Genomic DNA, 26,740 nt, shown 5'->3' with positions numbered 1-26,740 from the left:
CCTTAGGATTTTCTGTTATTTCCTTACTAGTTCTTCTTTCTTGTTTATTTCCCCTTATCTCCATGGGGAAGTAGAACAGAATTCTTCCTCCATAAGCCATGCGTGTCGTAAGAGGCGACTAAAATGCCGGGAGCATGGGGCTAGTAACTCCTTCTCTTGTATATATTACTAAATTTAAAAGGAGAGACATTTTTCCTCTTGGGCCACCCTGCCTCAGTGGGATACGGCTGGTTTGTTGAAAGAAGAAGAATTATTACTATTGTTATTATTGGGTTATTCTAGATTAAATCTCTGCATATACAGAGATGTTTTAAGGGAAAGGAATTTCCCAGAGGGTGAGTTACACTTCCAAATTTCATGTATTGTGCAGCAATGAATTATTGTTATAGACATCTGACTGCAGGACAATAATTAAAACTGTCATCAGCCTAGACTATAATATCAAAAACACTAATACACATGAAAATTGTAATTATGTTAATAAACTGGAGATATAACACTTCTTGTAAACAGTCATTCTGTCTCTTGGCAACATAATTTCCAGTGGGATACACAAAATTTGTCTCTACCATCACCCATGGCTTGTTTCATCCACCCACTATCACCCACCACCATCCAGCACTGTCACCTACCCACTACAACCATCATTCCCTCACCATTCACCACCACACTCCTACCAGTGAGTGTTACATATATAATAGCTGATGAGCTATTTCTAAACAACTTGCTATAAAACTGTGAATAAATATACTCTAATATTTATTTTCTCCATTGCTTTTTCCTCCCACAAGGCGATGAGAGAGTGCATGAAGACAATAACAAACTGAGGCAGGCTGGGCCAGCAGCCACTCTTATGGTGAAAATTGACAGTGCCTGGAAGAAGCCTGGACCAGACAAACTTGTAATTAAGTAGACTTGGTCCACTTTATTGATGGTACAACTGGACCAGACAGCTGTGCGAATAGAGGATTTGGTCATTTCATGGCTATTTTAATCAGACAATCCACGAAATGGACATGCTGATCCATTGTCTGGCAAGATTTTCTTTGTTTGCTTTAGCCAGTATCCATTTTATGGAGGTCCATTTTATCAAGAGTTTACTGTAATTGATTTTTCTTCGCAGACTCTTAAAGGAGGAATTAACTGGTATTTATCCGTAGGTCCCTCCTCAATAAGTGTGCTAATGAGTTGCTTTGCTGAGAGCTTGCGAGATACAACTATGTACTTATCTTCTTTAGTACCATAGCTGGCACACTTCAGCTTGTGCTGGTGTGCAATCCTGTAAGATAATAATATGCTGTTAGACTTACTGAAAATTTATGAACAATTAACAAATAAATTATATCTATATTCTTTGATATCTTGTAATCTCTGGAAACTGCCTTTTTTAGGCATTTAAAATAGTTTATTATTTCTTAAGACTTTTGAAAAACATTTTACAAAAAAAAGAAAAACTTTCATCATCATTCACTCCATCACTGTCTTGCCAGAGGCATGCTTACACTACAGTTATAAAACTGCAACATTAACACTCCTCCTTCAGAGTGCTGGCACTGTACTTCCCATCTCCAGGACTCAAGTCCGGCTTGCCGCTTTCCCTGAATCCCTTTATAAATGTTACCTTGCTTACACTCCAACAGCACATCAAGTCCTAAAAACCATTTGTCTCCATTTGCTCCTATCTAACATGCTCACGCATGCTTGCTGGAAGTCCAAGCCCCTCGCACACAAAACCTCCTTTACCCCCCCCCTCGAACCTTTCCTAGGCCGACCCCTACCCCTATTCTATCATTTGCTCCTTTTGCACTCTCTTCACCTCTTTTAATCTCCACATACTCCATCCTTCGTATATCACTTCTGCTCTGTAAAAATCTCTCATACACAACTTTTTTCTGTTTCATCACAACTTCACCTCGTCCCACCAATCACTCCTCTTTCCTCCTGCACCACCCTCCTATAACTACAAACTTCTGCTCTGCATTCTAACACTGCATTTTAAAACTATCCCACCCCTCTTCAACCCCCCTACTACCTATACTTTCATAAGCCCACCTTTTTCCCAATAGTTACTTATATCTCACCCTAACTTCCTCCTCTCTTAGTTTATAATTTTCACTTCTCTCTTACTTGCTGTTGCCATTTTCTTTTTGCTCCATCTACCTCTTACTCTAACTGTAGTTACAACTAAATAATGATCTGATATATCTGTTGCCCCTGTATAAACATGTACATCTTTAACCTGTAAACGGTCCAAACGTATATATACGTTCACTACCGTACTGGCCCAACTTTTTTGAGAAAAAAAAAACATTGTTGTTTTTTAATAGGAAAAAAGAGCATATGGTACCCAGGCATCCCCAATTATTTTAATATGGCACACAGTGAGTGCTCACACCCATTCTCTCATGTCTAGGCAACTCAGGCTTATCGTGGCAATGCTAAATGTATGACACACAAAACGTATATATACGTTTGGGGCACTAGCGGTAAAAACGTATACGTGTATATATGTTTGGACCATTTATGGGTTAAGCCTACCTATTTTTTTTTATTATCACACTGGCCGATTCCCACCAAGGCAGGGTGGCCCGAAAAAGAAAAACTTTCACCATCATTCACTCCATCACTGTCTTGCCAGAAGGGTGCTTTACACTACAGTTTTTAAACTGCAACATTAACACCCCTCCTTCAGAGTGCAAGCACTGTACTTCCCATCTCCAGGACTCAAGTCCGGCCTGCCGGTTTCCCTGAATCCCTTCATAAATGTTACTTTGCTCACACTCCAACAGCACGTCAAGTATTAAAAACCATTTGTCTCCATTCACTCCTATCAAACACGCTCACGCATGCCTGCTGGAAGTCCAAGCCCCTCGCACACAAAACCTCCTTTACCCCCTCCCTCCAACCCTTCCTAGGCCGACCCCTACCCCGCCTTCCTTCCACTACAGACTGATACACTCTTGAAGTCATTCTGTTTCGCTCCATTCTCTCTACATGTCCGAACCACCTCAACAACCCTTCCTCAGCCCTCTGGACAACAGTTTTGGTAATCCCGCACCTCCTCCTAACTTCCAAACTACGAATTCTCTGCATTATATTCACACCACACATTGCCCTCAGACATGACATCTCCACTGCCTCCAGCCTTCTCCTCGCTGCAACATTCATCACCCACGCTTCACACCCATATAAGAGCGTTGGTAAAACTATACTCTCATACATTCCCCTCTTTGCCTCCAAGGACAAAGTTCTTTGTCTCCACAGACTCCTAAGTGCACCACTCACTCTTTTTCCCTCATCAATTCTATGATTCACCTCATCTTTCATAGACCCATCCGCTGACACGTCCACTCCCAAATATCTGAATACGTTCACCTCCTCCATACTCTCTCCCTCCAATCTGATATTCAATCTTTCATCACCTAATCTTTTTGTTATCCTCATAACCTTACTCTTTCCTGTATTCACCTTTAATTTTCTTCTTTTGCACACCCTACCAAATTCATCCACCAATCTCTGCAACTTCTCTTCAGAATCTCCCAAGAGCACAGTGTCATCAGCAAAGAGCAGCTGTGACAACTCCCACTTTGTGTGTGATTCTTTATCTTTTAACTCCACGCCTCTTGCCAAGACCCTCGCATTTACTTCTCTTACAACCCCATCTATAAATATATTAAACAACCACGGTGACATCACACATCCTTGTCTAAGGCCTACTTTTACTGGGAAAAAATTTCCCTCTTTCCTACATACTCTAACTTGAGCCTCACTATCCTCGTAAAAACTCTTCACTGCTTTCAGTAACCTACCTCCTACACCATACACTTGCAACATCTGCCACATTGCCCCCCTATCCACCCTGTCATACGCCTTTTCCAAATCCATAAATGCCACAAAGACCTCTTTAGCCTTATCTAAATACTGTTCACTTATATGTTTCACTGTAAACACCTGGTCCACACACCCCCTACCTTTCCTAAAGCCTCCTTGTTCATCTGCTATCCTATTCTCCGTCTTACTCTTAATTCTTTCAATTATAACTCTACCATACACTTTACCAGGTACACTCAACAGACTTATCCCCCTATAATTTTTGCACTCTCTTTTATCCCCTTTGCCTTTATACAAAGGAACTATGCATGCTCTCTGCCAATCCCTAGGTACCTTACCCTCTTCCATACATTTATTAAATAATTGCACCAACCACTCCAAAACTATATCCCCACCTGCTTTTAACATTTCTATCTTTATCCCATCAATCCCGGCTGCTTTACCCCCTTTCATTTTACCTACTGCCTCACGAACTTCCCCCACACTCACAACTGGCTCTTCCTCACTCCTACAAGATGTTATTCCTCCTTGCCCTATACACGAAATCACAGCTTCCCTATCTTCATCAACATTTAACAATTCCTCAAAATATTCCCTCCATCTTCCCAATACCTCTAACTCTCCATTTAATAACTCTCCTCTCCTATTTTTAACTGACAAATCCATTTGTTCTCTAGGCTTTCTTAACTTGTTAATCTCACTCCAAAACTTTTTCTTATTTTCAACAAAATTTGTTGATAACATCTCACCCACTCTCTCATTTGCTCTCTTTTTACATTGCTTCACCACTCTCTTAACATCTCTCTTTTTCTCCATATACTCTTCCCTCCTTGCATCACTTCTACTTTGTAAAAACTTCTCATATGCTAACTTTTTCTCCCTTACTACTCTCTTTACATCATCATTCCACCAATCGCTCCTCTTCCCTCCTGCACCCACTTTCCTGTAACCACAAACTTCTGCTGAACACTCTAACACTACATTTTTAAACCTACCCCATACCTCTTCGACCCCATTGCCTATGCTCTCATTAGCCCATCTATCCTCCAATAGCTGTTTATATCTTACCCTGACTGCCTCCTCTTTTAGTTTATAAACCTTCACCTCTCTCTTCCCTGATGCTTCTATTCTCCTTGTATCCCATCTACCTTTTACTCTCAGTGTAGCTACAACTAGAAAGTGATCTGATATATCTGTGGCCCCTCTATAAACATGTACATCCTGAAGTCTACTCAACAGTCTTTTATCTACCAATACATAATCCAACAAACTACTGTCATTTCGCCCTACATCATATCGTGTATACTTATTTATCCTCTTTTTCTTAAAATATGTATTACCTATAACTAAACCCCTTTCTATACAAAGTTCAATCAAAGGGCTCCCATTATCATTTACACCTGGCACCCCAAACTTACCTACCACACCCTCTCTAAAAGTTTCTCCTACTTTAGCATTCAAGTCCCCTACCACAATTACTCTCTCACTTGGTTCAAAGGCTCCTATACATTCACTTAACATCTCCCAAAATCTCTCTCTCTCCTCTGCATTCCTCTCTTCTCCAGGTGCATACACGCTTATTATGACCCACTTCTCGCATCCAACCTTTACTTTAATCCACATAATTCTTGAATTTACACATTCATATTCTCTTTTCTCCTTCCATAACTGATCATTTAACATTACTGCTACCCCTTCCTTTGCTCTAACTCTCTCAGATACTCCAGATTTAATCCCATTTATTTCCCCCCACTGAAACTCTCCTACCCCCTTCAGCTTTGTTTCGCTTAGGGCCAGGACATCCAACTTCTTTTCATTCATAACATCAGCAATCATCTGTTTCTTGTCATCCGCACTACATCCACGCACATTTAAGCAACCCAGTTTTATAAAGTTTTTCTTCTTCTCTTTTTTAGTAATTGTATACAGGAGAAGGGGTTACTAGCCCATTGCTCCCGGCATTTTAGTCGCCTCATACGACACGCATGGCTTACGGAGGAAAGATTCTTTTCCACTTCCCCATGGACAATAGAAGAAATAAAAAAGAACAAGAGCTATTTAGAAAAAGGAGAAAAACCTAGATGTATGTATATATATATATGCATGTGCGTGTCTGTGAAGTGTGACCAAAGTGTAAGTAGGAGTAGCAAGATATCCCTGTTATCTTAGCGTGTTTATGAGACAGAAAAAGAAACCAGCAATCCTACCATCATGCAAAACAGTTACAGGTTTTTGTTTCACAGTCATCTGGCAGGACGGTAGTACTTCCCTGGGTGGTTGCTGTCTACCAACCTACTACCTATCAACCTTATATTCATCAATACATAATCTAACAAACTACTTTCATTACATGCTATATGATATCTTTTTCTTAAAATATTTATTACTTATTACCAAACCTCTTTCTATACATAATTCAGTTAAATGACCCCACTGTCATTTTCTCCTGGCACCCCAAATTTACCTACTACTCCCTCTACACTAGTTTTCCCCACTTCAACATTTAAGTCTCCCACCACAAGCATTCTCTTGCTTGGTTCAAAACTCCCCATGCACTCACTCAACATCTCCCAAAATCTCTCTCTCCTCTTTTTACATACCACCCTTATTTTACTCCACATAATCCTTGAATTTATACATTTATATTCCCTCTTTTATTGCCATAACTGATCCTTCAACATTATTGCTACTCCTTCCTTAGCTCTAACTCTATTAGAAACCCCTGACCTAATCCCATTTACTTCTTCCCACAAACTCTCCTACCCCTTCAGCTTTGTTTCACTTAGACCCAGGACAACCAGCTTCTTTTCATTTATAACATCCACAATCATCTCTTTCTTGTCATCCACACCACATCCATGCATATTCAAACATCCCAACTTAAAGGGTTTATTTTTATTTTTAGTAAGGTGTATGGGAAAAATGGGTTTCTAGCTCATTGCTCTCAGAATTTTAGCTGACTTTTACAACATGCAAGGCTTATGGAGGAAAAATTCTTATTCCACTTCCTCATGGATATAAAAGGAAAATACTAAGAACAAGAACTATTAAGAAAAAACAAAGATAACTCAGATGAGTGTGTATACAGAAGAATAGACAGAAGAAAAAAGACATCAACACTCCTACCATCATGTAAAACAAATACATACAGGTTTCTGTCTTACACTCATTTTGCAGGACAGTAGTACCTCCCTGGATGGTTACTGTCCAAGCTACTACAGGTCTGCCATCGCTAATCCGGCAATCAGTAATCCATTTCCGTCAGTAATCAGGCACTAATTTCAGCTAGCATACTTTAAAATTTCCAGGGCCACCACACCAACCTGCCAATTCTGTTGGATGGCACTACTTGCTGCATAAGTCATTCCAATCTCTTTTTTTCCATTTATTGTTATAACCTGCTCACTTTTAGTCCTAGCCATGGTTCCAACGAATAAAAGAAATACTACTTGTTGTGTAAAGCACATACAGTGGCGAATTAATTTTCCCCATAAGAAATAATGGAAATCATATTAATCTGTTCCTGACACCCCAAAGTATGAAAATTTTTTTTTTTACCACATGAAATATTAATTTTAATACACATAAACTGAAGAAGACATGCACAATTACTACTCTACTAAGAATAGAATACATGACACTTACCTTTATTGAAGATCTGGTGATGATTGGTGGGATGGGAGGAGGGGAGAGTGTGGAAGTTGTTATTGTTTAGAAGGGGAATCCCCTTCCATTAGGACTTGAGGTAACAAGTCCTTTTCCTGGGTTACTTCCCTTCTTCTTTTAATGCCACTAGGACCAGCTTGAGAGTCACTGGACCTCTGTTGCACAACAAATCTGTCCATAGAGCTCTGTACCTCCCGTTCCTTTAAGACTTTCCTAAAATGGGCCATAACATTGTCATTGTACAGGTTGCCAACACGGCTTGCAGTAGCTGTGTCAGGGTGATTTTCATCCGCAAAGGTTTGCAGTTCAACCCACTTTGCACACATTTTCTTAATCTTTGAAGTAGGCAACTTCCTCAATTTCTCTTTCCCCTCCTCTGAAGCAGTTTCCTCAGGTCTGGCCTCTTGCTGTTGAAGATGATCTTGCAGCTCATCAGTGGTTAGTTCTTCGTTGTCCTCCTCCACCAACTCTTCCACATCCTCCCCACTAACCTCCAACCCCAAGGACTTCCCCAATGCCACAATGGATTCCACAACTGGCATACGCTTCTCAGGGTTAGCCTCAAACCCTTCAAAATCCCTTTCTTCTACACATTCTAGCCACAGTTTCTTCCAAGCAGAGTTCAAGGTCCTCTTAGTCACTCCCTCCCAAGCCTTACCTATAAGGTTTACGCAACTGAGGATACTAAAGTGATCTTTCCAAAACTCTCTTAGAGTCAATCGAGTGTCTGAGGTCACTTCAAAACACTTTTGAAACATAGCTTTGTGTAGAGTTTTTTGAAGTTTGAAATGACCTGCTGGTCCATGGGCTGCAGGAGAGGAGTGGTATTAGGAGGCAAAAACTTGACCTTAATGAAGCTCATGTCCCTAGAAAGTCGCTCTGCCAAGTCTGAAGGATGACCAGGAGCATTAATACCAGGAGGCACTTAAGGTCCAATTTCTATTCCATTAGGTAATTTTTCACATTGAGGGTAAATGAATGGTGTTACTAGTCATAGAAAAGGTCCCTAGTGACCCATGCCTTACTGTTTGCCTTTCACAGCACACACAAATTAGCTTTGAGGACATTGTTTTGCCTGAATGCTCTGGGAGTTTCAGAGTGATACACCAATAAAAGCTTCACTTTGCAATCACCACTAGCATTAGCACACATCAGAAGAGTAAGCCTGTCTTTCATAGGCTTATGTCCTGAGAGTGCCTTTTCCTCCTGAGTAATGTAGGTCCTGCTTGGCAGTTTCTTCCAAAACAGGCCTGTTTTGTCGCAATTAAACACTTGTTCAGGTTTCAATTCTTCACTGTCTATGTACTCCTTGAATTCCTTCACATATTTTTCAGCTGCTTTTTGGTCTGAGCTGGCAGCCTCATCATGCCTTATCACTCTATGTATGCCACTATGATTCTTAAATATCTCAAACCTACCTTTGCTGGCCTTAAATTCACTCACATCACCACTAGTTGCAGGCATTTTTCTAATTAAATCATCATGCAACTTCCTAGCCTTTTCACATATGATTGTTTGAGAGATGCTATCTCCTGCTATCTGTTTTTAGTTTATCCACACCAATAACAGTCTCTCAACATCTTCTATCACTTGCGATCTCTGTTTCAAAAACAAACTTGCACCTTTTGCAAGAACAGCTTCCTTGATTGCCATTTTGTTGACCAAGATAATAGCGATGATTGATTGGGGTTTGGTATACAACCTGGCCAGCTCCGAGACACGCACTCCACTTTCGTACTTAGTAATTATCTCTTTCTTCATTTCCATGGTAATTTTCACCCCTTTTTACCACAGGGTTGGCACTAAAAGCTTTCTTGGGGCCCATGGTGACGTATTTTGCAGCTACAAGCACTAAAAACACTGTGATAATATGAAATGTACCGAATGTATGCTTAGATGCGACTGGATTGGCTGGCTTGTAAACACTGGCACCCACGGGGCAGCTGAGGCCATGCATGGGACGTGTCCCGGACGAATCATGTAAGGCGAGTTTTTTATTGTGAGGCAATGCAAAATTTTTGCGTTCAAATGCTTCGTATGGCGGATTTAACGTAAGGTGATGCGTTCGTAAGGCGGGGGTCCACTGTACACTATACATTGTCCATAAAAGATAAGGTGGGTTTAAATCCACTGTTGGTCGCCATGAGCTCAGCTCACTCAGATAACCTGTGGCCAGTAAAATTGGGCCTACATATGAGAGAATAGGTCTGCCTGGTAAATGTGCACTATACAGTGGACCCCTGAGTTTCGTGAGCCGTGCACTTTGTCCGCCCTGGCTTGTAAACAATGGCACTAGCCGAGCTGAGGCGCTCTGGCCAGACAGACTGTGTTTGGGACGAATGATGTAAGTCGAGTTTTTCTTCGTAGGTTAGGGAAATTTTTTTTTGCTGAAATGCTTCGTAAGGCGATTTTATCGTTAGATGAGGCCTTTGTAAGTCGAGTGTCCACTGTACCTCCTGGAAAAGAAATTGCCACTCAAATGCCTCCTGGTAATGGACAATGCTCCTGCTCATCCTCCAGACTTGGATGACCAAATGGTGGAGGAGTTTAGTTTCATCACAGTGAAGTTCTTGCCCCCTAATACCACTCCTCTCATCAAGCCCATGGATGAGCAGATCATTTCAAACTTCAAAAAACTCTACACCAAAGCAATGTTTCAAAGGTGCTTTGATGTGACCTCAGACACTCAAATGACCCTAAGAGAGTTCTGGAAACATCACTTCAATATCCTCCATTGCATAGGCCTTATAGATAAGGCTTGGCAGTGAGCGACTTCCAGTACTTTGAACTCTGCTTGGAGAAAATTGTGGCCAGATTGTGTCCTCAACAAAGATTTTGAAAGGTTTGAGGCTGACCCTGAGAACCCTATGCCAGTTGTGCAATATATTGTGGTGTCGGGGAATTCCATGGGGTTGGATGTGAGTGGCCAGGATGTGGAAGAGTTGGTGGAGGACCACAGTCAAGAGCTAACCACTGAAGAGCTGCAAGACCTTCATCTGCAACAGCAACAGACCACAGCTCAGGAAATTGCTTCAGAGGAGGAGGAACAGAGATGGAAGAAGTGCCTTCTTAAAAGCTTAGGGACATTTGTTCAAAGTGGAGTGAGGTGTAAACGTTTATGGAGGAACATCACCCTGACAAAGCTGTTGCAAGCCGTGTTGGCAACATGTACAATGGCAATGTCTTGTCCCATTTGAGGCAAATTTTAATGAAATGCCAGAAACAGAGCTGTCTAGAACAAGTTTTTGTGCGACAGAGGTCCAGTGACCCTCAAGCTGGTCCTAGTGGCATTAAAAAACAAAGAAGGTAAGTAACCCTGGATAAGGACTTGGTACCTGAAGTCTTTATGGAAGTGGATTCCCCTTCCAAACAGTAGTGGTACTTCTCCATCCTTTCCCCTCCTCCTGTCTTCCATACACCAACAAAAGTCTTCAATAAAGGTGATATTATTGTTTATACTATGTTTAATCTAAAAAACAAATAATTTTTAATACTTTTGGGTGTCTAGAATGGATTAATTGGATTTACATTATTTCTTATGGGAAAAATGGTTTCAACATTTGTGAATTCTGACTTCCAGTATCTCTTGAAATTTGTGTAAAATTGGCCAAATTACTAATTTCTGACCACTTTATTGGTAGTTGATATAAGTAAATGGACAGTTTCTTGTACTCAGTTGACAGATTAGAAGGAATACTAGTGAAATAGCTATGAGTTTTGTTGACTGGAACAATGGAATGGGCCAAATATAGGGCACAAAGTGGGTGAAATCGCAGATGTGCATATATCGCCATTGGGTTAAGTGTATTCTAACCTAACCACTCTGTAATCCAGCAAAATCACTAATCCGGCACCCTACAGGTCCCGATGGTGCCATATTATTATTGATGGTCAGCCTGTCCTATTTAATATTTAATTATCAAATAAAAAATAAATATACAGTGGACCCCCGCATAACGATTACCTCCGAATGCGATCAATTATGTAAGTGTATTTATGTAAGTGCGTTTGTACGTGTATGTTTGGGGGTCTGAAATGGACTAATCTACTTCACAATATTCCTTATGGGAATAAATTCGGTCAGGACTGGCACCTGAACATACTTATGGAGTGAAAAAATATCGTTAACCGGAGGTCCACTGTACATGTACTGCATAATATAGGGAAAATAGTAAAAATATTTACTTAAGAATTTCATGACGCTGTTCATTTGAAAAACCTGGCGAGAAGGCTAGATCTTCAACCCTAGATTCTTGGCTGAAGTGCTGTATAATGCCATGCATACGACTTCGAAAATGAGGTGTAACACTGCTATCTTTTTGATGGCCAAGCCCTTGTCGACCACAAGCTCCAAGAGAACTGAAATAAAACACAGTTCTCATTACCAGGCAATTTATTTGGAAAGAATTATACCATCAACAGATAGTAGAACACTGACCTAATTGAAAGGATTAACTAATTATCATGATACATGTACTTACTACTAATACCACCACCACTGCCCAATACTGCCACTCTCACCATTACTACTACTACTGCTACTACTACAGTGGAACCTCAGTTTTTGTATGCCCCAGTTTGCACAGAATTCGGTTTTCGACGATGTTTTTCGTTTAAATTTTGTCCCAGTTTTCATACATCCACTCGGTTTTCATAGAGATGAAAATGGTCCATACCAAATGCGTCTGCATGACTAGGCCAATAATCCATTGTTTTTTGTGTTTGTTTATTGAGTGTGACTGCTAAATGAGCCACCATGGGGCCAAAGAAAGTTCTGAGTGCCAGCCCTTAGATATAGAAGACAAGAAACATGATAGAACTCATAGCAAAGTACAAAAGTGGCGTACATGTTTATATGCTATGTAACATGTTTCTTATTATAATTTTGAAGAAAATGTCATGGATTAATGAAAATGTCTATAGTAATATAAAATAAGACATTTAATATGCCCAAGAGTGATTATTATTAGTATTACTTAATGTTTTCCCTCTGCCCGGCAACCACACCTCCATAGCATATAAATATAGCATGTTTATATGCCAGGCGGAGGGAAAACATTATGTTTTCTCTGGTCCAGCACCAAAGTAAACGTGTACGAATCTGCATTTGCCCTAGTCACTCCCACTTTTATTTACATTTCTTGGCATAAATTATTCATTACTTCTCCCTTCGTCTATGATGGCATCTAAAGGTAGTTCTTAGAAACGATTAAATTCAGTGAACAAGGTATGTCAATGGTAATAATTTGGTTCTGGGCTGCAGTGTAGATAGCCAGTAGGTGTAGCCCAGGTGGGTTACACCTACCAGCTACCTACACTGACTTCCTACAAATAAATACTACTCACCTCTCATCCAACATTAAGACAAATTACAGTGGACCCTCGGCTAACGAAAGCATCCCAGAACGTTAAATCCGCCTAACGAAGCGTTTGAGCATAAAAATTTTGACCCGCCTAACAATAAAAAACTCGCCCAACGTGATTCATCCTGAGCCTGTCTGTCCAGCCTGAGCGCCTCAGCTGCCCTGCCGTCATTGTTTACAAGCCAGGGTGGCCGGTTTCATGCACATATTCGACACATTTTGTATTATTCCATTGTTTATAGTGTTTGTAACTGCTAAATAAGCCACCATGGGCCCAAAGAAAGCTTCTAGTGCCAACCCTGTGGTAAAAAGGGTGAGAAATACTATCGAAATACTATCGTACCACGGTCAGCTGCTGCTGCACCACTGTCAGCTGCTGTTGCACCACCGTCAGCTGTTGCTGCACCACCGTCAGCTGTACTACTCGAAGATGTGGAGAGACTGTTGTTGGTGTGGCTTAACGAGAAACAATTACCGAGAAACAATTAACCCCCAGAGGGTTAGCCATCAGGGATAACCCAAGAAAGTCAGTGAGTCATCGATAACTGTCTAACTTATTTCCATTGGGGTCCTTAATCTTGTCCCCCAGGATGCAACCCACACCAGTCGACTAACACCCAGGTCAACAGGAAAAAATGCCTGGAACTAGTGCTCATATTGGTGAATTTAAGGCCAGCAAAGGTTGGTTTGAGAGATTTAAGAAACGTAGTGGCATACACAGTGTGATAAGGAATGGTGAAGCTGAAAAATTCCAACCTCAACAAGTGTTCAATTGTGATGAAACAGTCCTGTTCTGGAAGAAAATGCCAAACAGGACCTACATTACTCAGGAGAAAAAGGCACTCCCAGGACCCAAGCCTATGAAAGACAGGCTAACTTTCTTGTTTTGTTGTAATGCTAGTGGGGATTGCAAAGTGAAGCCTTTACTCATGAATCACTCTGAAAATCCCAGAGTGTTCAAGAAAAAGTGTCTCATCACTCATCAATACTCTTCAATAAAGGTAAGTGTCATTTTAACATTTATTTATATAGTAGTTGTGCATGTCTCATTGTTTTCTTTGTAGGGAAATGTATATTTCATGAAAAAAAGAAATTATTTTTTTTAGTACTTTTGGCTGTCTGGAACAGATTAACTGGATTTCCATTACACCTACCATCCGACTTACGAACGAGCTTGGTTCCGACCAACCGGCCGTAAGTCAAAATGGACCTAAGTCAAACTTTACTACTGAATATCAACATCACATTTTTGTAATTATTTTTTTTTTATTATCACACTGGCCGATTCCCACCAAGGCAGGGTGGCCCGAAAAAGAATAACTTTCACCATCATTCACTCCATCACTGTCTTGCCAGAAGGGTGCTTTACACTACAGTTTTTAAACTGCAACATTAACACCCCTCCTTCAGAGTGCAGGCACTGTACTTCCCATCTCCAGGACTCAAGTCCGGCCTGCCGGTTTCCCTGAACCCCTTCATAAATGTTACTTTGCTCTCACTCCAACAGCACGTCAAGTATTAACCCTTTCAGGGTCCGTCCCGTAGATCTACGGCTTTACGTTCAGGGTCCAAACCGTAGATCTACGCCATGAGCTCAGCTCACTCTGATAAACTGTGAGTGGTACATTTGGGCCTAGATATGAGAGAATACATCTATGTGGTATGTGTGCACCAAATAAAACAGATCCTGCAGCACACTGTGTATAATGAGAGAAAAAAAATGAAATCATGATTTTTCGATTAAAACAGCAATTTTGCAGTGTTTTTTTGTATGTTTTTTATAGTTGTATTTGCGATTTCTTGGTCTCATTTGATAGAATGGAAGACATATTACAGAAATAGAGATGATTTTGATTGGTTTTATTATTGGAAATGGCTTGAAACTGAGCTCAAAGTAGCGGAAATGTTAAATTTTTGCCGATATTCAAGAGTAAACAAACGACCTCACACATCTAATACACGTCAGCTGGTGGGTCTAATATACATTCACAAATATGGTGATGATATTTATACAATTATTACAGTATTGCATAAGAGTAAATCTTCTATTTTTTGGTGTGAATAAAAATTCATTATGTGAATAAAAAATCAAAATGGAATTTATTTGTAAAGCCTCAAAACATAACTAATGAACAGAGGAAATGTTAGTTTAGTGCCAGGAATGCCTACATTGTTCATTCTGGACCCTATTTTGAAATTGGAATATTTTGAACTTTGTGTTAAATTGGCCAAATTAACAATTTCCGATCACTTTATTTTGTAGTTGAAACAGTTGACTTGGCGATTTCTTGTGCTCAATCGATAGAATAGAAGTAATACTAGTGAAATAGCTAAGAATTTGGTTGATTGGAATAATGTAATTGGCCTAAAATGGGAGTCAAAGTCGGCAAAATCGCCGATTCGTAAATATCGCTGACACATCAAAATTCGCGAGAGCATAATTTCGTCAATTTTCCACCAAATTTCGTACTTTTTGTTTTATTACCTTCACAAAAAGATTCTCTACGATTTCATAAGAAAAAATAACATTTTTTTTTTTGAAAATTCTTGGACACTGGTGCGTGACTCCAGATTTGGGCCTTGGACCCTGAAAGGGTTAAAAACCATTCATCTCCATTCACTCCTATCAAACACGCTCACGTACGCCTGCTGGAAGTCCAAGCCCCTCGCACACAAAACCTCCTTTACCCCCTCCCTCCAACCTTTCCTAGGCCTGACTTTATTTTATTGTTTTATTTTATTTCATTTTTTACTTTACTTTTTATGCTGTTAGTACTGTATTTTATACTGTAAGGTTTAGGATAAACACTGTGTACAACACAAACAGGTGTTTATTTCCCAGAAATTTGGCATAAAAAGCATGGTCGTAAGTCAAGTGGTCATATGTCGAGCAGGTCGTAAGTCGGACGGTAGGTGTATTTCTTATGGGGAAAATTAATTTGGCTAACAATAATTCCATCTAACGATGAGCTTTCAGGAACAGATTAATATCGTTAGCCGAGGGTCCACTGAAATTGGATTTACATTACTTCTTATAGAAAATATTGCTTCAGTTTTCGCAGGAAACAGTTTTTGTCAGACTTTTTCAAATCGAAAACCAAGGTTGTGGCAGTGGCAGCGGTGGCAGTGGTGGCAGCGGCGGCAGCGGCGGCAGCGGCGGTAGCGGCAGTAGCGGCGGTAGCGGCGGTAGTGGCAGTAGCAGCAGCAGCAGTGGTAGCAGCAGCAGTAGCAGCAGCAGCAGCAGCAGAAGCAGTAGTAGCAGCAGCAGTAGCAGTAGTAGTAGCAGTAGTAGCACTAATAGCAGTAGTAGTAGTAGTAGTAGCAGTAGTAGTAGTAGTATTATTATTATTATAAACACATATGCAGTATAATGTGATCCTTTATTGACAACGTTTCGCCCACACAGTGGGTTTTTTCAAGTCACAAACAGATCTACCTGGGGTGGAAGGTATGCGAGTATTTATAGTCAGGTTCAGAATGCTGAGGTCAGGTGGAGAATGCTGCATCTGAAGATGTACCGAGTGGGGTTATAGAGTCTAAAATCTTGGGTAGCTTGGAAGGGAGATTGGATAAATTTGTGAGCAGACCTTCTGCAGTGTTCTTCCATTCCTATGCTCTTATGTGGGATAGCGATGAAGAAGTTTCTTCGCAACTTCAACCAGAATAATGGCTTCTATAACATAGCTGAACCACTTGCAAAGAAATTTCTTCATCGCTATCCCACATAAGAGCATAGGAATGGAAGAACACTGCAGAAGGTCTGCTCACAAACTTATCCAATCTCCCTTCCAAGCTACCCAAGATTTTAGACTCTATAACCTCACTCGGTACATCATCAGATGCAGCATTCTCCACCTGACCTCAGCATTCCGAACCTGACTATAAATACTCGCGTACCTTCCACCCCAGGTAGATCTGTTTGTGACTTGAAAAAGCCCACTGTGTGGGCAAAACTTTGTCAATAAAGGATCACATTATACTGCATGTGTGTTTATATTTCCATTGTGTTGGTATTTTATACCATTTATCTCCATACAGTACTAGTAGTAGTACTAGTACTAGTACTACTACTACTACTACGAATGAAACTTAAAATTTTACCCGTTAAACCCACGAATCTCAGAGCATCTTTATTAATTTTAGTTCACTTTAGTTTTCAGTTTTGAATTGAATTTTTATTTCCTTTGCAGTCCTGAGAACTGACTCAACAACAAGAATATATGAATGAAGGAATACTAAAGTAGACTTATTGGCCCATGTTAGGCAAGTCCAACTTACATACACTCAAGTATCTGTCCAACCTATACTTAAAGCTATCCAAAGTTCTTGTCCCAATGACACTACCTGGGAGTTTGTTCCACTAATCTATAAATATTACTAAACCAATACTTTCCTAATTTTTTTTTATTAACACATCGGCCGATTCCCACCAAGGCAGGGTGGCCCGAAAAAGAAAAAATTTCATCATCATTTACTCCATCACTGTCTTGCCAGAGGCGTGCTTACACTACAATTATAAAACTGCAACATTAACACCTATATTTCCTATACGTATTCTTTCTAATTTAAATGTCTCCAATTTGAATCCACTGCTGCAAGTCCTGTCTTGGTTAGATATTGTCAACAAGTTATTTCTTCTTCTTTCAATAAACTGGTGGTATACCACCGAGGCAGGGTGACCCAAAAAGAAAAACGAAAGTGTCTCTTTTTAAATTTAGTAATACATACAGGAGGAGGAGTTACTAGCTCTTTGCTACCGGCACTTTAGTCGCTTCTTATGATACGCATGGCTTACGGAGGAAGAATTCTGTTCCACTTCCCCATGGAGGTAAGCGGAAATAAACAAGAACTAATGAGAAAATAGAAAAAAAGCCTGAGGGGTGTGTGTACATACATATATGCTTGTACATGCATGTGTAGTGTGAGCTAAGTGTAAATAGAAGTAGCAAGATGCATCTGAAACCTTGCATGTCTTGCGATAGAAAAAAGACACCAGCAATTGTACCATCATGTAAAAACAAGATATTTATATCCTCTTTATTTATTCCTGTTTTTCATTTGTAACTTCAATCATATTTCCCTAATTCTATGCCTATCTTTGAAGGAAAGGTTTCTAGAATAAACTCTGTCATTCTTCTTTGCACATTTTCCAACACAGTTGTGTCAATTTTGTAATACAAAAACCAGAACTAAGCAGCATAATCTAAATGAGGCTCAACCAAAGATATGTAAAGTCGAAGTATAACCTCAGAACTTTCACAGAACAATTGTTTTATGGGTTATTACTAGGACTGTCTCAATGTTGGGAGGGCCCAAACCATGACCAAGCATTCTTGGTCATGGTTTATCACCTCAGAAAAATGTTGAAATTTTTTTGTACTATTACTATGTTGTAAGAGGCAACTAAAATGTCGGGAGAAAGGGGCTAGTAACCCCTTCTCCTGTACATATTACTAAATTTAAAAGGAGAAACTTTCGGTTTTTCTTTTGGGCCACCTCACCTCAGTGGGATATGGCCAATTTGTTGAAAGGAGGATTCAAAATGGATGGCAAGTGTTATATAGGAGACCTGGGAATGTGGTTAATAAACAGAGGGAATGTTGCTTTTAGTGACTGGAAGTGTTTGCTTTTGGCTTTTGTTTTTAAATCAGAATTTATTGAAAATAGTGTAAAATTGGCCAAATTATCAATTTCTAGGTGTGTTTTATAGGGCTTTTCTGATAGCTGAATGAGCATTTTTTGTGAAAGCCATACTAGTGAATCAGATTGGTTTGAGCACTGAAATTGAATTAAAATAAGCCTCAGTGTGGGCAAAATTGGTTGCAAAAAGTGCTCCCCAATCTCCATTATTATGATTATAATCAAGGGGAAGCGCTAAACCCATACGATTATGCAGCGCCTGTGGGGGTAATGTGGAAGGTATTCAGGCTTAATTCAGGGAACCGGAGCATAGATCCAATTCCCTAGATCAAGAGCCCCTCACCAACATCAAGGAACCTTCCTTGAGGGGCCCAACCTCCAGCTTTGCACCTGCATAATTATGTATTAGAAAAAATTTAGTATTTTTGGTGTTATCCCCTTCAGAAGAAGATTTTCTACCATTTCAAAAGACAAAATTATTGTTCTATTTTTTCAAAAAACACAACACTGAAGGGCTTTCAATTTTGAGGATGTCAATAGTGAAAGGGTTAAGAAAAGGATGAAAGTGTTCCATGCCAATTCTTACTGTTGCTGGGCAAGATACTCAATAACGATCAGCGACAAATCCCATGTTATCTGAGGTTAAGCCTAATCTAACTTAACTTTTGACCCTATTTACGACAAAGAACTCATAACCCACCTGATAGGCTCAGTAATTCCTGAGCCTTCTTTGCCAAGCCCTCCTCCTGTCCAGCCCATCATCTTCAGCAGTTTGCTTCCCAATGAGTTATCATCAACAGGTTTATCTAAGGAGACATTTAGGCTCTGCACCCCTGTGTCTTGTGTTGTGCCACTTGTAGCATACTCTACTGACACTTCTTCTTCAGATGCATGAATTTTTAAAACCTGTGAACAAGTGATATGCTAGTATACTACAAGGAGGAACATAATAATTAGACTGTTACTGGAAGGGGGTGACCACTGATCTGAAAGTCCACTGAATTGAAATTATGAAATTGATTATGAATGTAATAAAGAGGATAAATGGCCAATGCAACAGCCTTGGTCTGTTTAATGGTAAACCCACTGGACACTTATAGGACCATACCAGATAAATGCCCAGTGCAGTGAACTTGATCTGTTGAATGGGGAGCCTACTGGACACACTATGATACTGCTAAGAGACAAAGGCCCCATACAGTCGACTTAGCTGTATCAAGTCTTTGACCAAATATTTTGTTCAGTTAGATGAAGTTTGTAAGGAAATCTGACCAGCCAGGCTGTGGTTCATATGTCAGGTTGCATGCAGCCAACAGTAACAGCCTCGTTCATCAGGCCTTGATCCACCACGAGGCCTGGTCACAGACCGGGCCGTGGGGGCATTGACCCCCAGAACCCTCTCAAGGTAAACAGGACAAGTGTTTCCTGACATGGGTCTTAGCCAAGACCAGCCGCTGGAACTTCTGGTCATCTGACCAATGCACCTAAAATTTGCTACATAGCATTCTGTTAAATAGTGTTTACTGTGCTATATTATACATAAACTTTCAAGCATAATGAACAATAGTCAACAGCACAAACTCTCATGTAATTAATAGAACATAACATTAGCACTGAATATTTTGATCTACCACTGCTGAAGAAGATTTAGTGACAGACTGAAATACACATAACTTGCTTTACCTTGTTTAATTGCCTCCAAGTGGTTTTGTTTGTGACAAATTGAATTTTTAACAAACTTGGTCTTCAATTTAGGCCAAAATTTACCACTCACAACTTATTTGACTAAACTGAGCTCACGACACAGACCTACACGAGGGACCCTGGAATCAGTGCCATAGTTCTATGTGACGGCCATTGACAGGGTTAAATAGTTCATCTATCTTGTTTCTAAGCATGGTTTCCAGTTTGGTGAGTATTTGGAGGAATGACTGACTATATTTAGAAGATAACTTTATTTTTCCCATATGTTCTTCCCTTTACATAAAGGTACTTTTCATAAAGCACTGATTTTCGTGAACATAACCTAACATTATAAGAGGATTTACTGTATTACAGTGGACCCTCAGTTAACGATGTCATCGGATAATATAAAAATCGGATAACAACACGTTTTTGCATCAAAATATTGGCTCAATTAACGACAAAGAACTTGGTTAAAGTCATTCATCCCGAACGTGTCCGTATGGCCTGAGCGGCCCTGCCACTCCATGTACAGCCAGTGTGCCATTGTTTACAAGCCAGTGAGGACAATTCCATGCGTACATGCGATACATTTTGTATTATTCCATTGTTTTTAGTGTTTGTAACTGCTAAATAAGCCACCATGGGCCCAAAGAAAGCTTCTAGTGCCAGCCCTGTGGTAAGAAATACTATTAAATTCAAGAAAGACATCATTGCAAAATACAGAAGTGGAGTGCATGTCTCCGAGCTGGCCAGGTTGTATAACAAACCCAATACAACCATTGCTACTATCTTGGCCAACAAAAAGGCAATCAAGGAAGCTGTTGTTGTGAAAGGTGCAAATGTGCTTACAAAACAGAGATCGCAAATACTCGGAGACTGTTGTTGGTGTGGATCACAGAGAAACAATTATCAGGAGATAGTGTTTCACAGTCAATTATATGTAAAAAGGCAAGGCAGTTGCGTGATGATCTAATTAAGAAAATGCCTGGAACTAGTGCTCATATTGGTGAATTTAAGGCCAGTAAAGGTTGGTTTGAGAAATTTAAGAATAGTAGTGGCATACACAGTGTGATAAGGCATGGTGAGGCTGCCAGTTCTGACAAAAAAGCAGCTGAAAAATATGTGCAGGACTTTAAGGGGTACATAGAGGCTGAACAATTAAAACCCCAACAAGTGTTCAATTGTGACAAAACAGGCCTGTTTTGGAAGAAAATGTTAAACAGGACCTACATTACTCAGGAGGAAAAGGCACTCCCAGGACACAAGCCTATGAAAGACAGCCTAACTCTCATGTTTTGTGGTAATGCTAGTGGGGATTGCAAAGTGAAGCCTTTACTCGTGTATTACTCTGAAACTCCCAGAGTGCTCAAGAAAAACAGTGTCATCAAGCCTAAATTGTGTGTGATGTGGAAGGCAGTAAGGCATGGGCCACTAGAGACATTTTCCTCGATTGGTTCTATGACGTGTTTGGCCCCAGTGTGAAAAAATACCTCCTGAAAAATAAATTGCCACTCCAGTGACTCCTGTTAATAGACAATGCTCCTGCTCATCCTCGAGACTTGGAAGAGCAAATTGTGGGGGAGTTTAGTTTCATCAACGTTATATTTTTGCCCCCTAACACCACTCCTCTCCTCTAGCCCATGGACCAGCAGGTCATTTCAAATTTCAAAAAACTGTACACCAAAGCAGTGTTTCAAAAGTGCTTTGAAGTGACCTCAGACACTGAATTGACCCTAAGAGAGTTCTGGAAAGATCACTTCAGTATCCTCAGTTGCATAAACCTTATAGGTAAGGCTTGGGAGGGAGTGACTTGCAGGACTTTGAACTCTGCTTGGAGAAAACTGTGGCCAGAATGTGTACAAATGAGGGATTTTGAAGGTTTGGGGCTAACCCTGAGGAGCCTCTGCCAGTTGTGGAATCTATTATGGCATTGGGGAAGTCCATGGGGTTGGAGGTTAGTGGTGAGGATGTGGAAGAGTTGGTGGAGGATGACGATGAAGAGCTAACCACTACAGAGCTCCAAGAGCTTGAGGTGCAACAGCAACAGACCACAGCTCAGGAATTTCCTTCAGAGGAGGGGGAAGAGAGATGGAGGAAGTTGCCTTCTTCAACGATTAAGGACATTTGTACAATGTGGACAAAGGTGCAAGCATTTATGGATGAATATCACCCTAACACAGCTGTTGCAAGCCGTGCTGGCAATATCTACAATGACAATGTTGTGTCCCATTTTAGGGAAATCTTTAAGACACGTCAGAAACAGAGATCTCTGGACAGATTTTTGGTGCGACAGGGGTCCAGTAACTCTCAAGCTGGTCCTAGTGGCATTAAAAAACAAAGGGCGGTAACCCCGGAAAAGGAATTCGTACCTAAAGTCCTTATGGAAGGGGATTCCCCTTCCAAACAATTGTAAACTCCTCCATCCTCTGCCCTCCTCCCATCTCATCACTCATCAAATACATCTTCAATAATGGTAAGTGTCATTTTATTAATTATTAATGTATTTGTTCTGCATGTCTCATTGTTTTCTGTATAGAGAAATGTATATTTCATGTAAAAAAAATATTTTGTTTAATACTTTTGGGTGTCTGGAACGGATTAATTGGACGGATAACGACAGAATCAGTTAAAGACAAGCTCTCTGGAACGGATTAATGTCGTTAACTGAGGGTCCACTGTACTTAACTCAGTGTACAGTGTACGTCAGCTTGTAATCTTGGCTTATATGCCAATTACTATTTTACCATGAAAACAAAGTACAGTGGAACCCTGAGTTTTGGCCGTAATCTGTTCCAGGAGCTAGGCTTAAACTCGAAACAGCCGAAAGTCGAAGCAATGTTTCCCATAAGAAATAATGTAAATACAGTACAATTAATCCATTCCAAACCCACAAAAATATTCACAAAAAATACATTTTTTAAAGAATAACTATAGTTTAATACAGTGGACCCCCGCATAGCGATATTAATCCGTGCAAGAGAGCTCATTGTTATGCGAAATTATCGTTATGCGAATGAATTTTCCCCATAAGAAATAATGGAAATCAAATTAATCAGTGCAAGACACCCAAAAGTATGAAAAAAAAATTTTACCACATGAAATATACATTTTCCTACACACAAAGAGAAGGATACATGCACAATAGTAGAGTAGTACATGCACAATATATATTGTGCATGTACTACTCTACTAAATGAAGAATAAATGACACTTACCTTTATTGAAGATGTAGCAATGACTGATGAGACACTGTGTCCTGGGAGTGCCTTTTCCTCCTGAGTACTGTAGGTCCTGTTTGGCATTTTCTTCCAGAACAGGCCTTATCACACTGTGTATGCCACTACGATTCTTAAATCTCTCAAACCAACCTTTGCTGGCTTTAAATTCACCAATATGAGCACTAATTCCAGGCATTTTTCCCTGTTCACATGGGTGTTAGTCGACTGGTGTGGGTTGCATCCTGGGAGACAAGATTAAGGACCCCAATGGAAATAAGTTAGACAGTCTTCGATGACACTGACTTTTTTGGGTTATCCTGGGTGGCAAATCCTCTGGGGTTAATTGTTTCTTGGTATTCTCAATAAGCCACACCAACAACGGTGCTACAGCAGCAGCAGCAGCAGCAGCTGACAGTGCTACAGCAGCAGCAGACGATGCTACAGCAGCAGCAGACGGTACTACAGCAGCAGCAGACGGTACTACAGCAGCAGAAGCAGCAGCTGACGGTGGTACAACAGCAGCAGCAGCAGCAGCTGACGGTGGTACAACAGCAGCAGCAGCAGCAGACGGTACTACAGCAGCAGCAGCAGCAGCTGACAGTGCTACAGCAGCAGCAGACGATGCTACAGCAGCAGCAGACAGTACTACAGCAGCAGCAGCAGCTGACGGTGGTACAGCAGCAGCACCAGCTGACAGTGCAGCAGCAGCAGCAGCAGACGGTACTACAGCAGCAGCAGCAGCTGACGGTGCTACAGCAGCAGCAGCAGCTGACAGTGCAGCAGCAGCAGCAGCTGACGGTGGTACAGCAGCAGCAGCAGCTGTACCACCAATAGTAGCGATGGTTGATTGGGGTTTATTATACAACCTGGCCAGCTCGGAGACACGCACTCCACTTTCATACTTATCAATGATCTTTTTCTTCATCTCTATAGTAATTCTCACCCTTATTGCTGTAGGGTTGGCACTAGAAGCTTTCTTGGGGCCCATGGTCACTTATTTTGCAGATAAAATCACCAAAAACACTGTAATAATACGAAATGTTCCGATTGTATGCTTGGATGTTACCGCGGAGGCTGGCTGGTAAACAATGCCACCGGCGGAACATGTGAGCGTGGCTCAGGCCGCACATAGACGCGTCTCAGACGAATAGCATTGAGCGGGTTTTTAGCGGTATGCGAGGCAAAATCTTGGCGATAAAATGTAGCGGTATGCGGATTTAACGTTATGTAAGGCCAACGGTATGCGGGGGTCCACTGTATACATATAGTACTTAAAACATACATATAGTATTAAATGAGTAATACAATACATAAATAAACATTTACATAAACATTTAAAATCACATTTACTTACCTTTATTGAAGACTCTTGTTGGCATCTGGAAGATAGGGAGGACTTATTATTGCCTCAACCACTGCCTCCACCACTGCCTCAACCACTGCCTCAACCACTGCCTCACTGCCACTATGAAGTTTCTTTGGGCCCATGGTGGCTTATTTCACAGTCACAATCAATAAACAAGCACTAAACACAATGAATTTATTGTGAAATGTTCGGATGAGCATGCAGGGTAATGTTCACTTAAGGATAAAGAAAGCCAGACTGGCTCACGACGCCTGCGCAGGGAAGTGTGCAGGCGTGGGCAGGCAGACAGGTCTGGTATGCTGGCCAAAACACGGGGCAACAGCCGAAACTAGGGACAAAATTTAGCTGAAAAAAGAGGTCAAAACTCAAAGCGGCCGATACTCAGGGCAGCCAATACTCAGGGCGGCTGATACTCAGGGTGGCCGAAACTCTGGGTTCCACTGTACAGTATACATTTATTGCTAACAAAATTTTAAAACATAACACAAGTAGAATAACATTATAGGCCATAAAACAAAGCAAAGATACATTAAAGTGCTACATTAGTTTTAATGCAAACTTAAAAATCTGTATATCACATTCATTCACAAAAGGGTAGTGTAAATACAGCAGAAAGTGTTAAAAAAAAATTTAATTATAGGGCAGTTCACTTCGTTTGATCGACACAAACTGAAAAGCCATACATGCACAGGTGCTCCTCGACTTATGACGATTAGACTTATGATATTTTGACTTTACAATGGTGCATAAGCAATTACTTTGGAGTTAAAACTCGAGATAATTACCCAGCATAAAGGCAGCAAGTCCGTAACTTGTATTCATTTAGTTACTTTTCAATACAGGTATATAGTTAGTTACAGTAATTATTTTTTATATACTTATTAAGTGACAGTAGTTATTTACTTACTAATTTATTTAGCATATCAAAGTCATTTTCCATGCTGAAGTGGAACAGAATTCTTCCTCCGTAAGTCATGCGTGTCATAAGAAGCGACTAAAATGCCAGGAGCAAGAGGCTAGTAACCCCTTCTCCTGTATATATTACTAAATTTAAAAAGAGAAACTTTCATTTTTCATTTTAGGTCACCCTGCCTTGGTGGGATATGGCTGGTTCATTGAAAAAAAAAATCATATTTATATTTGATTTAAGATATTTTTGACTTACGGTGGGTTTGTCAGAATGTAACCCCATCATAAGTTGAGAAGAACCTGTATACTCATCTGGTACAGTACCTTAAGTGTGTAACAACGATGAGAAAGAAACTCCAAAGCTTTGACTGCAGCTGCTTCCCTGGCAGCTTTCTTATTGTCTCCTTGAGCTGTGGCAACATTTACTCCATTGACAACCACAGTACAAGCTCTGTATAAAAACAAAACATGACTGTAGCACTGTTTAAAGTTTAGGAACAAAGAAGATTGAGCCTCTAATGCTTCTTGTGCTGAATGACCCACATGGGTTTAGTGCAGTACATAATATAATAATCACTGCATATATGTATTTCAGTTGCTGTATGCTCAGAGAAAGGTATCCTAATGTTCCACAAGCCCAGCCTTCTTTATCTCAATGAATGCAAAAGAAACAGTGGAGGGTGTTCATAAAATTAGAATGCAGAAAAATATAAAAATATGTATACATATGTGTATGTTTGTGCTTGCATGTCTTTCTGTACTTTTTTTTAAACACACCGGCCGTCTCTCACCAAGGCAGGGTGACCCAAAAAAGAAACACTTTCACCATCATTCATATATAATCATTGTCTTTGCAGAGGTGCCTAGATATGACAGTGTAGATATACCTGGAGTTTACCTGGAGAGAGTTCCGGGGGTCAACGCCCCCATGGCCTGGTCTGTGACAGGGCCGCCTGGTGGATCAGAGCCTGATCAACCAGGCTGTTACTGCTGGCTGCACGCAATCCAACGTACGAGCCACAGCCCGGCTGGTCAGGTACCGACTTTAGGTGCTTGTCCAG

At 40.5% G+C, this 26,740-nt stretch overlaps 1 protein-coding gene across 1 annotated transcript; it reads right to left on the bottom strand.

The window, feature by feature from the left end:
- Positions 1-249: 249 nt before the first annotated feature.
- On the bottom strand, positions 250-26,130 carry LOC138850925 (NF-kappa-B-repressing factor-like; the record flags this gene model as incomplete). Its single annotated transcript, XM_070080985.1, has 4 exons — positions 250-1,279; positions 11,683-11,856; positions 19,201-19,406; positions 26,004-26,130. Coding segments are annotated over 4 exons (697 nt in total), but the record flags the coding sequence as incomplete, so codon positions are not given.
- Positions 26,131-26,740: the final 610 nt, after the last annotated feature.

The sequence above is a fragment of the Cherax quadricarinatus genome, unplaced genomic scaffold (assembly GCF_038502225.1).
Source record: "Cherax quadricarinatus isolate ZL_2023a unplaced genomic scaffold, ASM3850222v1 Contig1414, whole genome shotgun sequence".
Taxonomy (NCBI): domain Eukaryota; kingdom Metazoa; phylum Arthropoda; class Malacostraca; order Decapoda; family Parastacidae; genus Cherax; species Cherax quadricarinatus.
This window is presented reverse-complemented; position numbering and strand designations above follow the sequence as displayed.